The 20000-nt window shown below is 35.7% G+C and overlaps 1 protein-coding gene across 16 annotated transcripts in view; it reads right to left on the bottom strand.

Moving 5' to 3' along the window:
* LOC106875689 (uncharacterized) overlaps positions 1-20000 on the bottom strand; it is a 339933-nt gene that overhangs the window by 30015 nt on the left and 289918 nt on the right. For all 16 annotated transcript variants that reach the window (XM_089355340.1, XM_089355343.1, XM_089355338.1 and 13 more), the window contains 3 exons: positions 19920-20000; positions 9496-9599; positions 4822-4950 (listed from right to left, as the gene is read on the bottom strand). The exon at positions 19920-20000 is cut by the window's right edge and continues 91 nt beyond it. In XM_089355340.1, the coding sequence (XP_089211466.1) occupies positions 4822-4950; positions 9496-9599; positions 19920-20000 (314 nt within the window). The remainder of the gene's footprint in view (positions 1-4821; positions 4951-9495; positions 9600-19919) is intronic.

Genomic DNA, 20000 nt, shown 5'->3' with positions numbered 1-20000 from the left:
CATGGAGTAAATAGAATCATAACATAAACAATTAAATATAAGAAATAATAATTTCTTAAAGTATATGTTAATCCTCATATACCTAGACTTTGTGGACACCCTGTAGTTTGCTTGACTGCATCATCTTGTTGCTCAACTTATCTCCACAGATTGTGAGCGGATTTCCTTCTTACCGAAACCGAGTACTGAATAAGATACGAAATTTTGCCTACTCTTCCGGATCTAATACGCAGCTGTTGACAATGGTAGGCCTAGTCGACAATACGTCAACACCCATATTCACTAAATTACAAGACAAGCAGTTTCTAGCCGCATTTCCACTATCCAGTCTGAGAACTACTTTTTATTTATAACATTTTGACTGAGACGTAAACAACGAAAATTCCGACAAATATTAATAAAATTGGTTGCTTCAAAATGTCAACTGAATTACGCAGCGATTGTAGTTTAAGGGAGTTAACTTTTAGTGTTTAGATTCATTTAAATAAAAGTTAAAATAAAGGTTTGAACATTAAAGAAAAAAGAAAAAGGATAAAGAAAAAGAAAGAAAAAGTTATGACATCGCTTTTTAAAAATTTCTTCTCGTTTCCTTTTACATATGAAATTTCTCTTTACTCAGAACGGAAAAAAGTGTTCAATGTACCGCCCCGTGGCGTCCGCTGACCACTGTTGAGAACCTATGATCTAGGACATGAGAAACAGTCATATTGTGAACGATATAAAAAGAAGAGGAAGAAAGAACTGTGCAGCGGAGAAAGAAAGAGACACATGCATACACACTCTCTCTCTCACTCTCTCCTTCTCTCGCTCTCTCTCTCTCTCTCTCTCTCTCTCTCTCTTGCACACACATGCACACACACACACACACACACACACACACGTAAATAAAGTGGTGAGCTGACAGAATCGTTTGCGCGTCTTTCAAAATGCTTAGGGGAATATTTCCGGCTCTTTACGTTCTCAGTTCAAATCCTGCTGAAGTCGATTTTGCCTTTCATACTTTCGAGGTCGACAAAAAGCATCAATCAAAATACTGGAGTCAATATAATCAGCTAAATATCTTCCTTAAAACTATTGTCCTTGTGTCAAGATATGAAACTGTGTATATATATAAATGAAGTATAAGGAAAGGAAAAATTGTAGGTGTAGACAAACTTTAATTCATAATCCAGGTTGGTACAGAACCCATATACATTCTCTAAATGGCTTTTCTTTTTACTTTATTCGCCCCTTCCTTTCTCATTCATATGTTGAGAACAGAAGATACACTCCCTCCGCGTTCTTCTTTCTCAAACGGTTATTACTTTCTCTCACACTTTCGGTCATGGCTATTCCTCTCTTTACCTCTCCTTCATTGTATTATTATTTTCTCTCCTCTTCCTTCACTGATACTACTCTTTCTCTTTCTCCGTTCTACTGTTTTATTTGTAGAAGGCTATTTTGTAAACCAAAGAATTGCTTTTTCTTTTTATTTTTGTTTGATATTACCATATTATTAACTTTGAATTAGGACATTTATTACTTTTTAGTGCATAATATATCGGTTTGTAGTTATTAATTTTTGATTAGATAACTCTATTATTTTTGTAGTTAATTTTTGTTTCATTAAATTTATCTGTCTTTTCTTGATATTTACACATCGTGAATTGTAATGTTAATAAAATGCTGGAATGGTTTTTTAGATATATATTTTCTGGTTTTGAATATCTGGCGTTCTAGTTATCTTTCATTCTATCATTATTTGTTCGTTCCCGTCTGGGCTATGAAAGGTCTTTTTATATTTTTGTTGGTCGTAATTATTTATATCAGTATGTAATTTTTATTTCATAAAAAGCTTTTCCGAAACAATTTGTAGAAAGTATATTGGCTGCTCTGTACCAACTTAGATTATGAATTAAAGTTCGTCTACATCTACAATTTTTCCTTTCATTATACTTCATTTATTGTTTTTGAAAATACTGAATATACATTTTTTATATATATTCTTTACTTAGACTGTACCTGCGGACTTGGATGTTTGACAACCCTTTGAAGGATTTCGATCCTCACCTCTGCACATACCTGTACGTATATATGCATATACTCATTTACTTTTGTTTATATATATATATATATATATATATATATATATATATATATATCTATATATGTATATATATATATATATATATATATATATATACAGCACCCTGGTGCTGTATGAACATTTAATGCGGTTTTAGAGTCAAGTTTTGGCTGCTATATCTAGCATGGTGGTATCTCTTAGATACCCTTAATTATAATTTTAATAATAATTATTACCTATGAGGTTTTTATTCCCATGCTAGCCACCTGATCGGTATTTTAAATAACGATCTTATCCTTATATATATATATATATATATATATACATACATACAAAGTGTAGTCAAAAAGTATCCGATCTGTGGTCAAAGAACAAGTAGTATTAAAAAACTCACCATTTTGATTTAGTCTCCTTCAGAGTATTTGCCCTGGATGTCTACACACTTCTTCCAGCGTTCCTGCCACTGCTGGAAACATTTCTGGAAATCACTGTTTGGGATGTTGTGGAGCTATGCTGTCGAATTTTGCTGTGTTGACTCAAATCTTCTCCCATTGAGTGTTTTTTTTAACTTTGGGAATAGCCAAGAGTCATACGGAGCCAAGTCTGGGGTGTAGGAAACCTGACAAACAAGTTGTATGCTTTGCTTGACGAGGAATGCTTGGACGACGTGGGCGGAATGAGTGGGTGCGTTGTCATGGTAAAGTTGCCAGTTGTTTACTGTACACAGGTCGGGTCGTTTTCGCTGCACAGCTTCCCGAAGGCGACGAAGAAGCCCCAAGTAGTATTATTTGTTGATTATCTGACCTTGTGGTGCATGTTCATGGCTCACTGTCCACTGAGGTGCGGCCATCTTTGAACCTGTTGTTTTACTCCTTTATTTGTGTTTTTCCCATAGCATCATCTCCAAAGGCCTTCTGAATTTACTCGATAATCTGGGCTTGTGTATCACCAAGTTTTTGACAGAATTTGAAACAGTATCTTTGCTCAATGCGCTGTGTCATCTTAACTCAAAAAGAAAAATCACACAGCACGCTCTTCACGTCTGTACTCAACGCATCACTGCGGGCGAATAGCGCAACCTACAGACACGAAAAAGTTTGCACATGCTCAGGAAGGACGCAGCCACCTAGTACTCATGCGAATTTTGTCCACGCATTATTATTTTGTGCAAAAAACCAAGGTCGGATACTTTTTGACTACACCTCGTATATATATATATATATATATATATATATATATATATATATATATATATATATATATGTGTGTATGTATGTATGTATGTATGTATGCTTAAGGATAGCATAAGGACTGCTATGAAGTCAATTGGAATAGCTCCAAAAGATATAGAAGCCCTCGCTTCAGATCGAGTTGGATGGCGAACAAGGGTGCGGAGTGGTGTGAAAGCGTTTGAAGAGACCAGGATGACGCAAGCAAGGCTCAAGAGATATTTAAGGAAAAATGTAAAGATCGAGAAGGTGAATGATAAGGACCTTTTTGTGTGCACAGTCTGTGACAGACCATGTCTGTCTTTGGCTGGCCTCAAATCTCACCTGCGAACCCATGGAAAACAAACTTCAACCAACTATTCTGATTATATGTCTGTGCACACGTTTGAATGTGGTGTGTGCCAGAGGGTTTGCAAATCCAATGGGGGTCTTAAAAGACATGTTAGGATCCACAATGAGCAGAACTTACTTGCAGGTATTGGTAGTGTAAATCAGAGGTGCAATCTGTGTGGGTGTTTTTTTCAAAACACTGTCTGGTTTAAAACGCTACATTAGACGCCATGAAAGGACTAAGCTGTAGGTACAGGAGGTGGTCAAACTCTGTGTAAGGAGTAGACAACCACCAACCACCATGTATGTATGTACGCAGTATATAGGATCGGACAATAAGTGTAAGTCAGTGTCAGCGGTGGTTCCAAAAATTCCGAGCCGAAAACAACAGCCTAGAAGACGAGCCTCGTCCTGATAAATCGGTAGCGCACGACGAGGACGCCCTGCAAATCTTGGTGGAAAAATATCCCAGCGTAACTGTTGAGGAACGAGCAGAGAAGTTTGGATCTGGTCATTCAACCAGTCATTCAAGTCAGCGCTAGAAGCAAAACGACCATCTTTGGTTTCAAAACGAGAGATGTTCTTCCATCAGGATAATGCTCGGCCACATAGAGCGAGGATGACATTGTAAAGGTAGAGCAGTTTGAATGGCAAACGATATTCGGCGGACATTACTCCATCTGATTATCATTTTTTCCGCAGACTTCAAAATCATTTCGACGAAAAAGTATGAATTCTGTAGACGAGGCCAGAACAGTGCTGGAAGATTATTTTTCGTCACGGACAGTTGAATTTTGGAAGTGGGGCCTTGCAAGTGTACCAGATAAATGGAAGAGCATTGTAGTAAATGAAGTAGAGTATATTTTAGATTAAAAAAGAACTTTGTTTATTTGAATTTTGAAAAATAAAAGAATTTTGAAAACCCGCATTATATATAGGATGACCCAATATATACACGCAAAAATAAGCATATTTGACAACGAATATAGTACTTTATATATCTTTACAACTGTTTCAAATTTCATGAGCTGTTATTACGCCAATGTTACTGAAACTATGTAATAATGTTATTATGCAAACAAGTGTATATACTGATACAATATATCACATCAAAAAAGTAGAAATTGTATATATCTATATAAATACATGCGTGTGTAAGTGTATGTGAATTTGTATGTATGTTTATAGGATATATACCTGATCGTTGGAGAGCAGCAGTTGGCTTCGTTCCACCAGTCTTCAATAAATCACATTGGGTGTCAATGCTAACAGGTTGATCACGTGGAATCAGTTCAGGACTGAGGATATGGAAACTTTGTCTCATACCTGCAAAATAAAGACAAAGAAAACATTGTTGTATATTTTAGAAGATAAATCTTCATTCAAGATGCACTACCGGACGAAACTCATATCTGGCTTCCAGAAATTCGGGAGTACTGCACAGTATCTTCCAATATACTATACTCTGTAAACATAGCAAACAGACCCTCTTTTTGAAATTGATTAATTTGCATGTGGTGTGTTAAAACTAGTTTTGTGCTTTACTTTTTTTTTATGTAGATTGATAAGGATTAAACATATTCTACTTTACAGTTGTATTAATTTGTACTTGTGTCAATTAAATATATTCATATTCTTCACCATTTTTTTAAATTTAATTTTCATCCTATAAACATTATACGGAATACATGGTACGGTATGTTATATTCTAAGAATTTTAAGTGGATTAATAAATATCAAACAGAACCTACTTTAGAAATGTATTAATTTGAATCTGTTCAATTCAATTTAGTTCCTTACTTTCCATACTTTATTTTATATTTTAAGTATATATTCAGGTTGACTCCAGAAAAGCGAAAAATCCAGAAATCCAGGACACTTCCGGTCACCTAGCTTGCCGGATATTTGGCCCGGTACTGTATTTAGCAAAATTCTTTAATCACATGAGTTGTGAAGCATAACTTTTTATTAACTGACTTAGGTCGTTCAAACTGCTCATGGTTGAATAATTCTTGCTCTGCAGTAATTCTTTTTCCTGTCCTTTCTCGTAGAAAAATATAATTGGTTTTCGAATAGAAGCAACACGTCATTGAGTTGTATACGAAGGAGAGGTGCAGGTTGTGTATAATCCACAGTAAGTTACAGGTAGTTAACTCCCTGTAACCTACTATAGATTGACACCATTCACAAAGTAATGTGTACAAAAAGATGAAGAATTTTAAATAAGAGGAAATCAGCATTGAAGATTAAGATTAAAACCTTACAGTGGGAGATTATCCATTTCTTGCCCTAAATATGGACTCCAGTTGCCTATCTATTTGGGTTACTCATGGGCCGTTAATTTATCAAACCTATATTTAGAGCAAGAAATGGATAGATCCCCTTTTTTATTCACAATACCTTCCTGAAGGAAGAGTCGATTTTTTTTCCAAACGTTTCCTGATAACAATAATCGTTTCTAACAGGAATAAGGCCAAACATTTTGGAGGAAAATTACATCAACCTCAGAATATCACTGGTATTTGATTGGATCGATTTAGGGAGGGTGTAAGCCAAAATTGACTTTGGAGAGCTGTGAACTCAGAACTTAAAAGGTGGGAAGAAATATTGCTTTAAGTTTTGTACACGGCTAACAATTTCGGAGGAGGGATAGGTCGATTAGATCGACCCCAACAATCAGCTGGTACTTATTTTATCGACCTCGAAAGGATGAAATGCAAAGTCGACCTCGACAGAATTTGAATTCAGAACATAAAAGCGGACGAAATGCCGCTAAGCATTTTGCCTGACGCTCCAATGTTTCTGTCAAAGCACCACCCACATAATAATTGCTTTCCTATTATAATACAAGAGGAATTCAAAAATTATACACACCTTCACCATAACAAATCTTTATTATTGTCACACTGCTTTCTGCTCACGCGCGTTTATAGTTGGTACTATTGGGTCACGTGATCGAAGTTTGAGCCTGATCGCACTATTTTTCTTTTTGGCTTTTTGGCTTTGCTGTGCAAGCATGGCCGCTCCACTAGCAACGTGTACCAAAGAAGAACAAAGAGCAGTAATCCGATTTCTCTGGAAAAGGGGGTGTACGATCAACAGTGCAAGATACAGTGCTTTGTTGTCCAACAAATCAAAGCCAGCAATTCGCACCAAACGCCGAAGCCTATTGTCGAAGAAAGTTTTGTTGTTGCATGACAATGCACATCCACACACGGCCGCCCAGACGTTGAAACCAATAAGCAATTGGGTTTTGAGGTGCTGGAACACCCTGCCTACAGCCCAGATCTCGCCCCTTCCGACTATCATATCGTTGGACCGCTTACAGATAGTTTACGAGGCTGTCGATTTCCTACGGATGAAAATGTGAAGGAAGGAGTGTGTAAATGGTTGCACGACTAACCGAAAACCTTCTTGTGGACCGCTGGACTAAGTGCATCGAAAAAGAAGAAGAATATTTAGGAAAATGATGTACTTGTTTATCTCCTGCTTTTGTGTAAATACATTGAAAAAACAAGAGTGCGTATAATTTTTGACACTCCCTCGTACATTGGTGTCAGTCACTTATTTCAAGCTCACCTCGTATTGAAAATTAAGGAACACTTATTATTCATGCAGTTCTTACAATGATGATTTGTACTTTTTCATAATGCCTATGTCCAACTTAGAATATATGTAAGAGCTAAGAGTTTTTATTTTCAGGGACAGAACGTAGTGCTAGTGACAATATGAACCTGTTGATGTTTTGAATGAAATACTAGCTCTTTTTATTGTCGACTTTATTGCGAAATCTAAAGAAAACCCAGTTAAACTGGCAGATGGCAAAATAAGTGATTAATCCTAACAGCGAGAAAAATGCATTTGTGAACTCAGGAGATATTTATAGCAAATCAGAATATGCTTTACTAAAGAAATAGAATTTAATGAAGTAAATATATCTGCTGATGCAAAATTGCCCGACTGCTATATGAGATAAACTTTTACAAGTATTTCTTTTTGGATGTAATCGTATTTTACTAGAACAACCGCCGGCCATTTTGTTGTATTAAAATAATTATTTGCCCTGGCACAGTAAACTTCATGAGATATTTTCAGTAAAAATCAATATTTGTTCTGTTCAAAACTCAACAATTTTATCGCTTATGTTATCAAAGAATGTTATTTTTTTAAAAATACGTTTTCAACATACAACCATATGAAGATTAAATGGACCGCCGCTCCAAATTCTATTACACACATAAATAAGTGCTCGCATATAATGCTGAACAACTATTTATTTCCCACAAAGATAAAATAAAATCAGACATCAAATGTCTGAATTATTTTTGCTTCATTTAACGTAATCAGTGGGACTCATCAATGGATGATTAGTCCTTTTGACTTACAGAGATCATTTGATACTCCTCACACGTAATCTCAATTTACTGAGAAACAGTGAAATAAACAAATAATATTACATAGATAACTAGAGATAACTTTGAACTTGCTCTGTTTTCTTATTGTTTTTTTTTCCCACGTGAAGCCAATTGATTTATATATCAATCTATCCCCAGCTAAGTGCATCTTTACTACAAAACCAACACATTCCTCTTCATAGAAACACCCATCTCCTAGTTCGAGAACCATTTATTTGAGAGTTAATAGTATATAAATATTGGTTTCAAATTTTGTTAGAAGGTTAGCAATTATAGGGGGAGGGGTAAGTCGATTGCATGGCCCCAGTGCTCAACTGATACTTATTTTATCGACTCCCTAAAGGATGAAAGGCGAAGTCGGCCTCGGCGGAATTTGAGCTCAGAACACGAAGACGGGCGAAATGCCTCTAAGCATTCTAACCGGCGTGCTAACAACTATGCTAGCTCGCCGCTTTAAGAATATATAAATATTGACATGTTTAAGTTTTCCTGGGGTTATTAAAAGAGAGGTGATGCACTATCGACTTACCAACTCGCTACACAAGTAGATTGTCTCCACTCTTCAGAGCTTGCATGTTCGCATAACTTAGCATTAACAATAATGAAAAACTATGCAAATGGACGCCATTTCGACGGGGAGTCACAGCTTACTATCTTAAACAGAAACGAAAGACCATATGGTTTATTGTTGTTCAGGATACCTCAGCGTAAGCTCTGTTTAAGTAAACCTATGATCAGAGCATTCAATCAAAACCATCCCATCATCTTTTCAGGCAATACATCATCCACTCTCTCCTATCCCTTTTTAAAGACAACAAATGTAGGGCTTGTAATAAATTTGACTACTATTTTTTTGTAGGTTAAACAACCACATAGAGCAATTTTTATCGGGTCATACGACTCGATGTACACCGGTCGCGTTACCATTTTTCTGACTCTTCCTTCTTTTTATGTCATTCCTACACGTCTTTCTTATCAGTAGTCTCTGCTTCTAAGTTGGCGAGCTGGCAGAATCGTTAGCATGCCGGGCAAAATGCTTAGCGACATTTCGTCCTTCTTTACGTTCTGAGTTCAAATTTCGCTGAGGTCGACTCTGTCTTCCAGGCCTTGGGCCAGAATTTGAAACCAATATTATCAGCTTCTACTCTTTTGTTTTTTCACCTTCTACTTTTCCACATTTTCTCCACCAGCATACATAAGATAATGCCTGAAGATATTACTGTCCAAACTGCTGTGCAAATAAAGCATATAAAATAAGACACACACACACACACATACAGAAAATGTAATCAATTGAATAATTAATGATTTATTGCTGGGTCATATACGTAGCCTTTCTTCTGTGAATTGCAAGAAATCATATAAAATACAAACACACACACACGCACACACACACGTACACACACTCACACACTTACACACACACATACACACACACACACGTATATATACTCACTATTATATCGAACCAGTGTATTTTCGGGTTTGTTGTTGTTGTTTCGAGAGTAGGAAAAACCCAAACACAACACTCCGTCTTTGTTAGGGCGATACACTTTCTTTCTGTAGGTTAGAAAAACACAAAAATAAAATATAATAAAGACTGAAAATAAAAATTTTGATAAGAAAGCATCAGAGAATGAGAGGTAGAGGGAAGGGGGAAAGAGAAGAGAAGAGAGAGAGAGAGAGAGAGAGAGAGAGAGAGAGAGAGAGAGAGAGAATGTTTATTGGCAAATATATTATTGAAGACAAAAAGACATACAATAAAGCGATATTCTCTATATCTTTGTCATGGTATAATATATACGTATATATGTATATTTTGTGTACATACATGTATGTATGCATGTATATATATATATATATATATATACACACATCAATACACGCAGATACAAACATACATACATACATACATACATACACGAATATCGAACGCAAAGGATAAACTCTGAGATCTAATGTTGAGATCGATAACGTTATATCCGAGAAATGCATCTAAAACAGTTAATATTGATGCGGCATTAGATTCAGAGGGAAATGAGTAAAAGGGATAAGACGGACGGTAGAAGTGCAACGTTAGACTGGTGCATTTTAGTTTAATGAAAGTTGAATATGTGAAAATAATAGTATAGTACACACGTTTCAAATAACCGGGCGAACAAACGATACAATCATATTAATATATATATATATATATATATATATATATATATATATATATATATATGCAAATATATATATATGCATATATCTATCTTATTTCTTTATTGCCCACAAGAGGCTAAACATAGAGGGGACAAACAAAGACAGACAAATGGATTAAGTCGATTACATCGACCCCAGTGCGTAACTGGTACTTAATTTATCGACCCCGAAAGGATGAAAGGCAAAGTCGACCTCGGCGGAATTTGAACTCAGAACGTAACGGCAGACGAAATACCGCTATATTATATATATGCGTATATCTATCTATCTATCTATCTATCTATCTATCTATCTATTAATGGATAAAAACGCACAAACGAGTTAAGATTATGAGACAATGAGGAGGCAAACTAACAAATGAGATATGAAACCAGAGAAGCAAAACACGTGGCAGAAAAAGTGCGAAGAAATATTAAACTAAACAACAACATAGCAAGAGTGAGTCCAATGAAAATAAATACATCAAATAAGAGGATCTAACGCTTCTGGTTGTGTCCTTTCTCAAAGAGAAGGAAAAGGTATAAGAGAAATACAAGAAAAACAGAAACGAAAATTAATTCACGATGCCTGTTTACACAGCAGATACATACATACATACATACATACATACATACATACATACATACATACATACACACATACATACATGCATACATACATACATGCATACATACATACATACATACATACATACATACATACATGCAGCTACTCTATCCAGATTGAGGTTTATACCTGTAATTATTGGGGCACTGGGATATATAACACACTGCCTAAATACCAATCTTGAAAAATTAGGCTTCTCAAACCAGAAAGGAGAAAGCTGATTCGAAGACAACTGATCCAAGCCATCACTGGAACTGTAAAAATCTATAAAACTTTCCAGCAGTTTATCATTTAAGTATATATGAGCATGTATAGTCATACAACTACGTGCATGAGGATACATACATAAAACAAAATATACAAATCTGCACTTATACATACATAAAAATATACCCTGTTGATGTTGTTGAAATTAAGGAACCTTGGATCTAGGTGAGAAACCAGCTCTTTCTCTATTCGTAAGAAATCTTGAAATGAAACTCACTAATGACATACATACACACGTGCGCACACACGCATACGCATGCACACGCACACAGACACATAAACGCACATACATACACAAACAGGCATATATATAAACACATACATGTAGTAAAATACAAATATATAAGCTTATACTGATATTGTCTTAATACTTCATGGATTCATTGATATATTGGTTGTGGCCAGTTCGATAGGAAACTGGAAATTATCAATAGGAAATAATATAATGGTCTCATGAATGGTAGTGATTATGTCTGAACTGAAATAGTTAAGTTCAAGTCCTGCTGGTAAATTTTACGCTAAAACTCATGTCATTCATCTGTCGTTGAAGGTCCTAGTTGCCTGCCCTCCTGGAACAGCGATGGCTGTGGCTAATATTTCTCCAGTATAGGGTGTTCGATAAGATCCAATCCTTGCGCTATTATTGAATGGAGGACAGGTTGTTGTCCACGCAACGTATCCCCTCTCTCCATGTCATTGATGGATCTAAAGGAGCAGCCCGGCCGTTACAATGTGGCACCAGCGTCATCGTAGGAGTTGCCGGGATGAGGTTTTAGATAGCGTCGAACTGCCTCAGGGGCTCCGTCTCCCGATTTTTCCTCAGGTTTTACTCTCGAAACCATCTCTAAGACTGGGTATGACAGTAAGGTAGCGGAGGTTTGGAATCAGAGATTTCCTTCCTCTAAATAGGTTACCCAGGCTAACGAACTTCATCTACCCGACTGACTTGCTAATTTACCCGTAGCTGAAGCCCGACCAAATGCTACATCTTCGAATCACAGGAACAATAATGGTTAAGAGGTGGTTCCACATTTCTCAGAATCCTGGAACTCCCAAACCAGAGCCCCCCCCCCTACTACCGGATGCAATTTAAAATCACCCTCAATAGCTACGTTAATGCAAAGATTGTTCATTTCACGTGAGAAGCGTTAAACCGAATAATCGGATTTGTGATGGATTTCGTGGTTAAGATAATTTATATTGAATGTTAAAGTTTTAAAAATAGTCGTTTTCTTTTTTTACGTTCCACGTAGTTTTATTTTATTCTTACGATGCTATCGTGCGTTGAAGCTGTAAGTGTGTTATAGAATACAAAAGATTTCTGATCAGAAGAGGTGACAGAATGTGTGACGAAAAATTTAATGCAAATTTATTGAAATTCGGATTATGTTGGCATTTGTATTATTATTGAATGTTCTGCTATGTACTAAAAACTCTACACATTTGTCGATTTAATACACGGTATCATAAATAATGAATTAAAACTACATGATATGATGTGAAATTTCTACCTGTATGAAATACAAGATTCGTTGTTGACAAGAACTTAACAAACTAGAAATCAGATTTATAAGATTTATAAAAACAATTTATAATATCTATTTTATTTTTATATGTTCCCAAAAGAAAAACGAGACACAAGCTTTCTTGCATACACACTCATGCAGCAAGAACAACAACGACGATGACGACGATAACAACACGCAATGATTCTTGGCAGCATTAACCAACAAGGAAGCAAAAGAGAAGACGTAGACCGGTTGCAATAAATAGTTGTTTCAGAAAGGTCAAAGAATGTGTGACGAAAAATTTAATGAAAATATATTAACGCACCTCTAATTATAATTATATTATTCGTGAATGTATGCACCAAAACAATACATAACACATACACACATACATACATACATACATACATGTTGTTGTTGTTGTTGTTGGCACTCCGTCGCTTACGACGTCGAGGGTTCCAGTTGATCCGATCAACGGAACAGCCTACTTAACGTAGTTCTGGGGCATATTCAGCGTGACACAGTGTGACAAGGCTGACCCTTTGAATTACAGGCACAACAGGAACAGGAAGTAAGAGTGAGAGAAAGTTGTGGTGGAAGAGTACAGCAGGGTTCGTCATCATCACCTGCCGGAGCCTCGTGGAGCTTTAGGTGTTTTCGCTCAATAAACACTCACAACGCCCGGTCTGGGAATCGAAACTATGACCGCGAGTCCGCTGCCCTAACCACTGGCCCATTACGCCTCCACATACGTACATACATACATATATGCATACATACACACACACACACACACATATATATATATATATGTATATATATATATATATATATATATATATATATATATATATATATATATATATATATATATATATACGCAGGTGTGGCAATGTGATAAGAAGCTTGCTTCCCAACCACATGATTCTGGATTCAATCCCACTGCGTGGTGCCTTTCGAAAGTTCTACTGTAGCCTCGGGCCGACCAAAGCCTTGTGAGTGGATTTGGTTGACGGAAAATGAAAGACGCACCTCGTATATATGTATATATACATCTGTGTGTCTTTGTGTCTGTGTTTGTCCCCCACCACCGCTTGACAACTAGTGCTGGTGTGTTTATGTCCCAGTAACCTTAGTGGTTCGGCAAAAGAAGCCGATAGAATAAGAACCAGGCTTAAGAAACAAATAGGTCCTGGGGTCGATACATTTGACGAAAATTTCTCGAAGGTAGTGCCCCAGCATGGCCGCACTCAAATGATTGAAGCAAGTAAAAGGTAAAAGACATGTGTGTGTATGTGTGTATGGATATATGTATATGCATGTGTATATATGTACATATGCATATATATATATATATATATATATATATATATATATATATATATATATATATATATATATTAGTACTTATTCAATGATCGAAAGGCATCGCAAGTGACTGTTTATTTTCTCAGGCTTTTCAAAATAGGCAGGTTGAAAGGAGAAATAGAGAAATAGTACATATGTATGTAAGAAAGATCTAATTTGCTCTCCTCAGTAACAGATAGTTTGCAGTTTAATTCAAAATTTTTGAGGGTGTTTATCGCTGAGGAGACCAAATTATGTTGAAACACCATGTCTGATGATCAGCCGATAACATTCTGAGCGAGCTTTGTGCTTTTTAATGTATAAGTCTCTCCAAAGAATTTCTCCTTGACAAAATATAGTAAAAGCCGTTCTCCGCTTGTGCATACATGAAAATGTATGTAAAAGCCATCGTAAAAGAGGTTATCATTTATTACATGTTAGAGGAAACTGAACAGCGCATTTAATATGATGCTTATGGAGTGAGGCACAATAGGAATCCCGAGAGGTGGAACACACGCATTGAGTGTGTTTCAATACAGATGGCACGCATCTAGCGAGATTCAGAGGTGCAAAAGCCTAGTTTATATCTCGCCGATATTGACTTGCTTTTCATCCTCTGGGATGAATAGAATAACGCACCGGTCAACTTTTCCCTATTCACAAGTTTATCATCTATTCTTGTGCCAATGTAATAAATTAGTATAGCAACTGGAGGAAAGACAGCCTGAGAAGACAACCCGTTTGTTGGCTTCTGTTCGTATTACATTTGTCAGTGAGTACTTGTCAGCCAACTGGATGACATTTCTATGTTGTCTGAGGTATTTCTGGGTGTAACACGTTAATCAACAGGCATAATAGACCAGATGAAATTTTGCACCTCATCACATGTACACCTCCGGGAAACCTCTTTTCTTACTCCACTTACTACACGTATTCGCTGGAATGTATATATATATATATATATATATATATATATATATATATATATATATATATATATATATATATATATATATATAATTAAGGTACTCAGAAATCTGGATGTTTGTACATTTACAGATTTTTATTAATGTCACATTAAATAAATAGCTTTTCACCTGGTCGTGCAGGATTTTCAAATTGTTTGAAAACAATTTGAAAATCCTGCACGACCAGGTGAAAAGCACTTTATTTAATATGTGACATTAATAAAAATCTGTAAATGTACAAACATCCTGATTTCTGAGTACCTTAATTTTTTTCTATATAATTTCTGTACATCACCTCCAAACCTTCAAATATATATTTATTTATGTGTTTCAGCCAAGTGGCTGCGGTAATGCTGGTGCACCACCGTGATATATATATATATATAGTTTATTTTTTTATCTTTTACTTGTTTCAGTCATTAGATTGCGGTCATGCTGGGACACCGTCTTGAAGAATTTTTACTCAGATGAATCGACTCCACTACTTATATCTTTCGCTTGGTACTTATTCTACCGATCTCTTTTGCCGAACCGCTAGTTAATGGGGACATAAGCACACCGACATCAGTTGTCAAGAGATGGAGAGGATAAACACAGATACAAAGACACACACAGATACATATATAAATATACGATGGGCTAAATTCACTCACAAGGTTTTGGCTGACACGAAGCTATAGTAGAAGAGAATTGTACACGGTGCCACGAAGTGGGACTGAACCTAGAACCACACAGCCATACCTTCATACACACACACACACACACACACACACACACACACACACACACACACACACACACACACACACACACACACACATATATATTTGAATCTTCTGGTCATGCAATCAGTTCAGGTTATGGCACGAAATAACTAAGTTGCACGTGGATAACGATGACACTTATGTGAGGACGGTGCCCTGTGTTAATGCCGGGGAGTAAATTAGAAGTGCGGCAAAGAGATTGATAAAGTAAAAAGCAGAATTAAAATAGGTACTGGTGTGGTGTTCCAGCATGGCCACAGTCCAATAACTGAATCAATTAAAAGAATAAAAGATTGGAATATATATATATATATATATATATATATATATATATATATATATATATAAATGTAATTTAGATTCAGCTGAATTAGGTACTTAAATTGAGCCACCTTGTTAGGACGAACTTATTTGCACACTCAAACGAGATTAGGCGAGTATCAAATTCTACATAGAATTTTTTCCACCCGATATTCATGCAATGTATGCAGATAACACAATCCAACTTAGTGAATAAATTCGCTCTTGTTTGTTCAAACATGTACTTTATATAAAGCTACTTTCCAAACACTTCCGTAGTGCAGATTCTAGGGTAGGTGAGTAAAATATGAGTAAGAAAGATGTATAAGTGTCAATTCTTTACGGCTGTTTCGAGCGACTCCTTTAATTGATCAATGAAAGCATTACATCATTATAAAGGAGACCGTTCTCATTAGATGACCGCATACACCTCAAGCATAAAGGACAAGTTAGATATTTAATGATTCTGCTAAATCAATTAGCAGCGGAATCATTGTAAATATTTGCTATCTATTGATGCTATGAATATGTTTAAATATTTGACTTGTCCTTTATGCTTGAAGTCTATGCGGTCATCTGATGAGAACGGTTTTCTTTGTAATGATGTCGCTCGAAACGGCCGTAACGAATTGATACTTATACACCTCTGTTACTCATTTATATATATATATATATATACATACATACATACATACACACACATACACACACACACACACACACACACACACACACACACACATATATATATATATATATATATATATATATATATTCATCCATCTGTGTGTATACATACATAAACACATACACACACATATATTAACAATATTAATAGAAGGGCTACTAATACATAATGGATGTTAGTAGGAAGCAAACTGCTGTGAAATGCAATTATGCCAAATAATTACTCGAACCATACGGCTATGCAGAGCTAATAGCTTTGTCAGAGGTGAAGAGTAGCATTCGTGTTCCTTTTAAGGACCTCCAAGTCTTGCGGGAGAAACAGAGCTATTTTGTTATTTCATCACTTATGACCCCAAGGGCCAGATGTTGCTGTTAAATCAGGAAATGGATTAAGCCAACTACTCATGAACTTGTACTGATTTCCAAGTGGGTTTCTGCACAGTTGTCATCTACCATATTTATATTTAACTCATAAGGTCTTGGTGAAGTTGAAGCTACGGTAGAAGACTCTTTCTCAACGTTCCGCGAATTGAGGTCGAACCCAAAACTAATTAGTTGCTAAGCAAAATATTTAACTGCACAACAATTCCTGCACTTTTATACACACACACACACACACACACACACACACACACACACACACACACAAACAAACACGCATTCGTATATACATACATACATACATATATATATATATATATATATATATATATACACACGTATATACATAAAGAAAGACATAAATACATGCATAAATGCATAAAAACATACACAAATACATAAAGAAAGACAGAAAGCTATAAATACATTTATTTATGCAAATATACAAAACTTTATATAAATCAATCTTTCATACACCACATAACTACATATACAAAGACATATGGAGAGAAATAGAAAATAAGAGAGAGAGAGAGAGAGAGAGAGAGAGAGAGAGAGAGAGAGAGAGAGAGAGAGAGAGAGAGAGAAGAGGAGAGAAATAGAGAGAGTGAGAGAGAGAAAGAGAGAGGGGGAGAGAAAGAGAGGGGAGAGAGAGAGAAGGAGAGGAGAGAAAGAGAGAGAGAGAAAGGGGAGAGAGATTGAGAGAGAGAGAGAGAGAGAGAGAGAGATATATACAAGCAGAAGAGAAAGCTAAGGAAAAAGACTCAAAAACAAGAATAGTCGGGAAAAATTTAGAACGATTTTTGTTTGTGATTATTAACGCAGATGCCCAAGATAAGTCGTTAGAGTTAAGACACATCTTAATATGAAAATAAAACTTGCAAAGATGCTGAAGTATTAAATAATCTGTAACGAAGCCAGCGGGCAAACCAGTGTTTTTATCTCTTACCGTTTATCTGTGGTCAGTTGAGTTGTTTGAAAAGGTTACGTTTCTTAAGTTGGTAACCGATATGATCTTTCAACATGAGTTATCGCGGATCTGTTTGTCTCAGGGGAGTCATAATGTTTATACGTTACCTTATGTTTTGAACAAAGCTATTCTACAGAGAACTGTAGCACAGTTGCAAAGTTCCGCTCGGAATTTAAAAAAAAAATATTTTCAGTTAAGAAATTAGGGCTTCTCGCTCTAGAGGAGAAATATAACCGAATGGATAAAATATTGGATAAACAAGAAGAATTTTCTTTTCTTTTCTTTTTTTCTTTTAGTTTTGAGCTGCCTTACTTGATTTTGTATGTTTTTTTTATTAATTCGATACAAATTTAATCTCGATTCATAAAATTCATCGTTCTTCCTACATTAAGTTAGCATTTGCTTCACTATTGGATAAACAGATTGTATATGCTGTGAATTTGTGTCTGCTGCTGAGAGTTTCATTACATCTTTGTGTAAGACACTGGTTTTTTAAAAGTCATAGTTCAAATACCTGTCGTCAATAAGACAGTACATATGTGAACCTTTCTCAGGCCCCATGTTTATATGGGAAAAGGGATGCACATCCACTGCTCCACAAGTTACATTCATAATACAAAAATTTGAGCTAAGCTTTACAAGCTAACAAAATACTGCTAAAAAATCTTTTTCCATTTCTCAGAGACAGGGAGCTCTATTTAAAACTTGATTAGTTTGGACGTCGAATGTGTTAAGTGTCTTGGCTATGATCAGACTACAACTATAGTGTTATGATACAAACTAACAAAAAACTCAGTTAGCAGTCCGACGGCACTGCATCCTATAGGCCTAAACAATTGCGATTCAAACAGATGGGAGCGAATTATAAATTCTATTTTCCAAATACTAAAATGAAATAGGAGTTACATATATAAACATATATATTCAAAGAGTAGTGTTTATCATTGTATTTGGCTGACTGCACAAATGTATCTTTCCTATAGCTATAACATAATGCATTTGAACCAACAAGGGAGTCTCTAAATATTCACTCGACTACATGATAGTAATGATGGCTAAATTTCCCTAAAATTGAATCTTGCTATCTTCAAAAGGAACACTTTAAATAATTTTTTCCAAGGTATGCTATGCCTTTCAAATGTCTGCATAGATGAGCTACCTTTGATCATAGTTGTGATCGATCAAGGCCAACTTGGGTCTAATAAGCAGTAATCCAATATGAACAGCATCAACAACTTCAGTAAGCTACGAACTGTTAAGAACGATATGCATACCTCAAAGAATACACATAACTGAATCAAACTTTGACGAGAAGACGGTGTTTGTGATCTGTTCAAAGATTAGTATCATGGTGTTGGCAACATTTTATATTTAAATGGGAAATTATTTGGGGAGATTAAAACGTAAATTGGCTAGACAATTCAAAGAATTAAAGTTAAAAGAAAAATGTAAATAAGAACTTTGACGGTAGATTTAATCTCAAAATTTATAACAAAAGAGCATAAATTTGACTACGTAGGTTTATTGATTTTGAAAACAAGCGTCAAGCATTACCAAAAAAGAACGTCTTCACAGAATATAGAAATATAATGTATTTGCATATCAAGGTGGGTTCAATTATTTTGAAGTTGTGTTTATGTACTAATGACATTTATTGGAGATCCGCAGCTAGTCGGATCTGCACTAATCTCCAATAGCCGTTTAGATGTCAGACTACTGAGCAAAAGGCTAAACGTTTAGTTAACGTGTGTTTCTTAAATAGAACTGTGTCTATGACCAAAAACAGCTAATTCACAAATACCTCAATTTTTCAAAGCTGTAAAATCTAAGTAACGAGTAGCTAAACAGATGAATATTTTAAATCATTGGTAACTTACCTGATTAGGAAAACATTATTTTTCTTTTCTTCACATTTGTATCTGACTTTACCATTTGCTGAATCGTAGGTGACCATAACA

This window comes from Octopus bimaculoides, chromosome 7 (genome assembly GCF_046866305.1).
Source record: "Octopus bimaculoides isolate indiv1 chromosome 7, ASM4686630v1, whole genome shotgun sequence".
NCBI lineage: Eukaryota > Metazoa > Mollusca > Cephalopoda > Octopoda > Octopodidae > Octopus > Octopus bimaculoides.
This window is presented reverse-complemented; position numbering and strand designations above follow the sequence as displayed.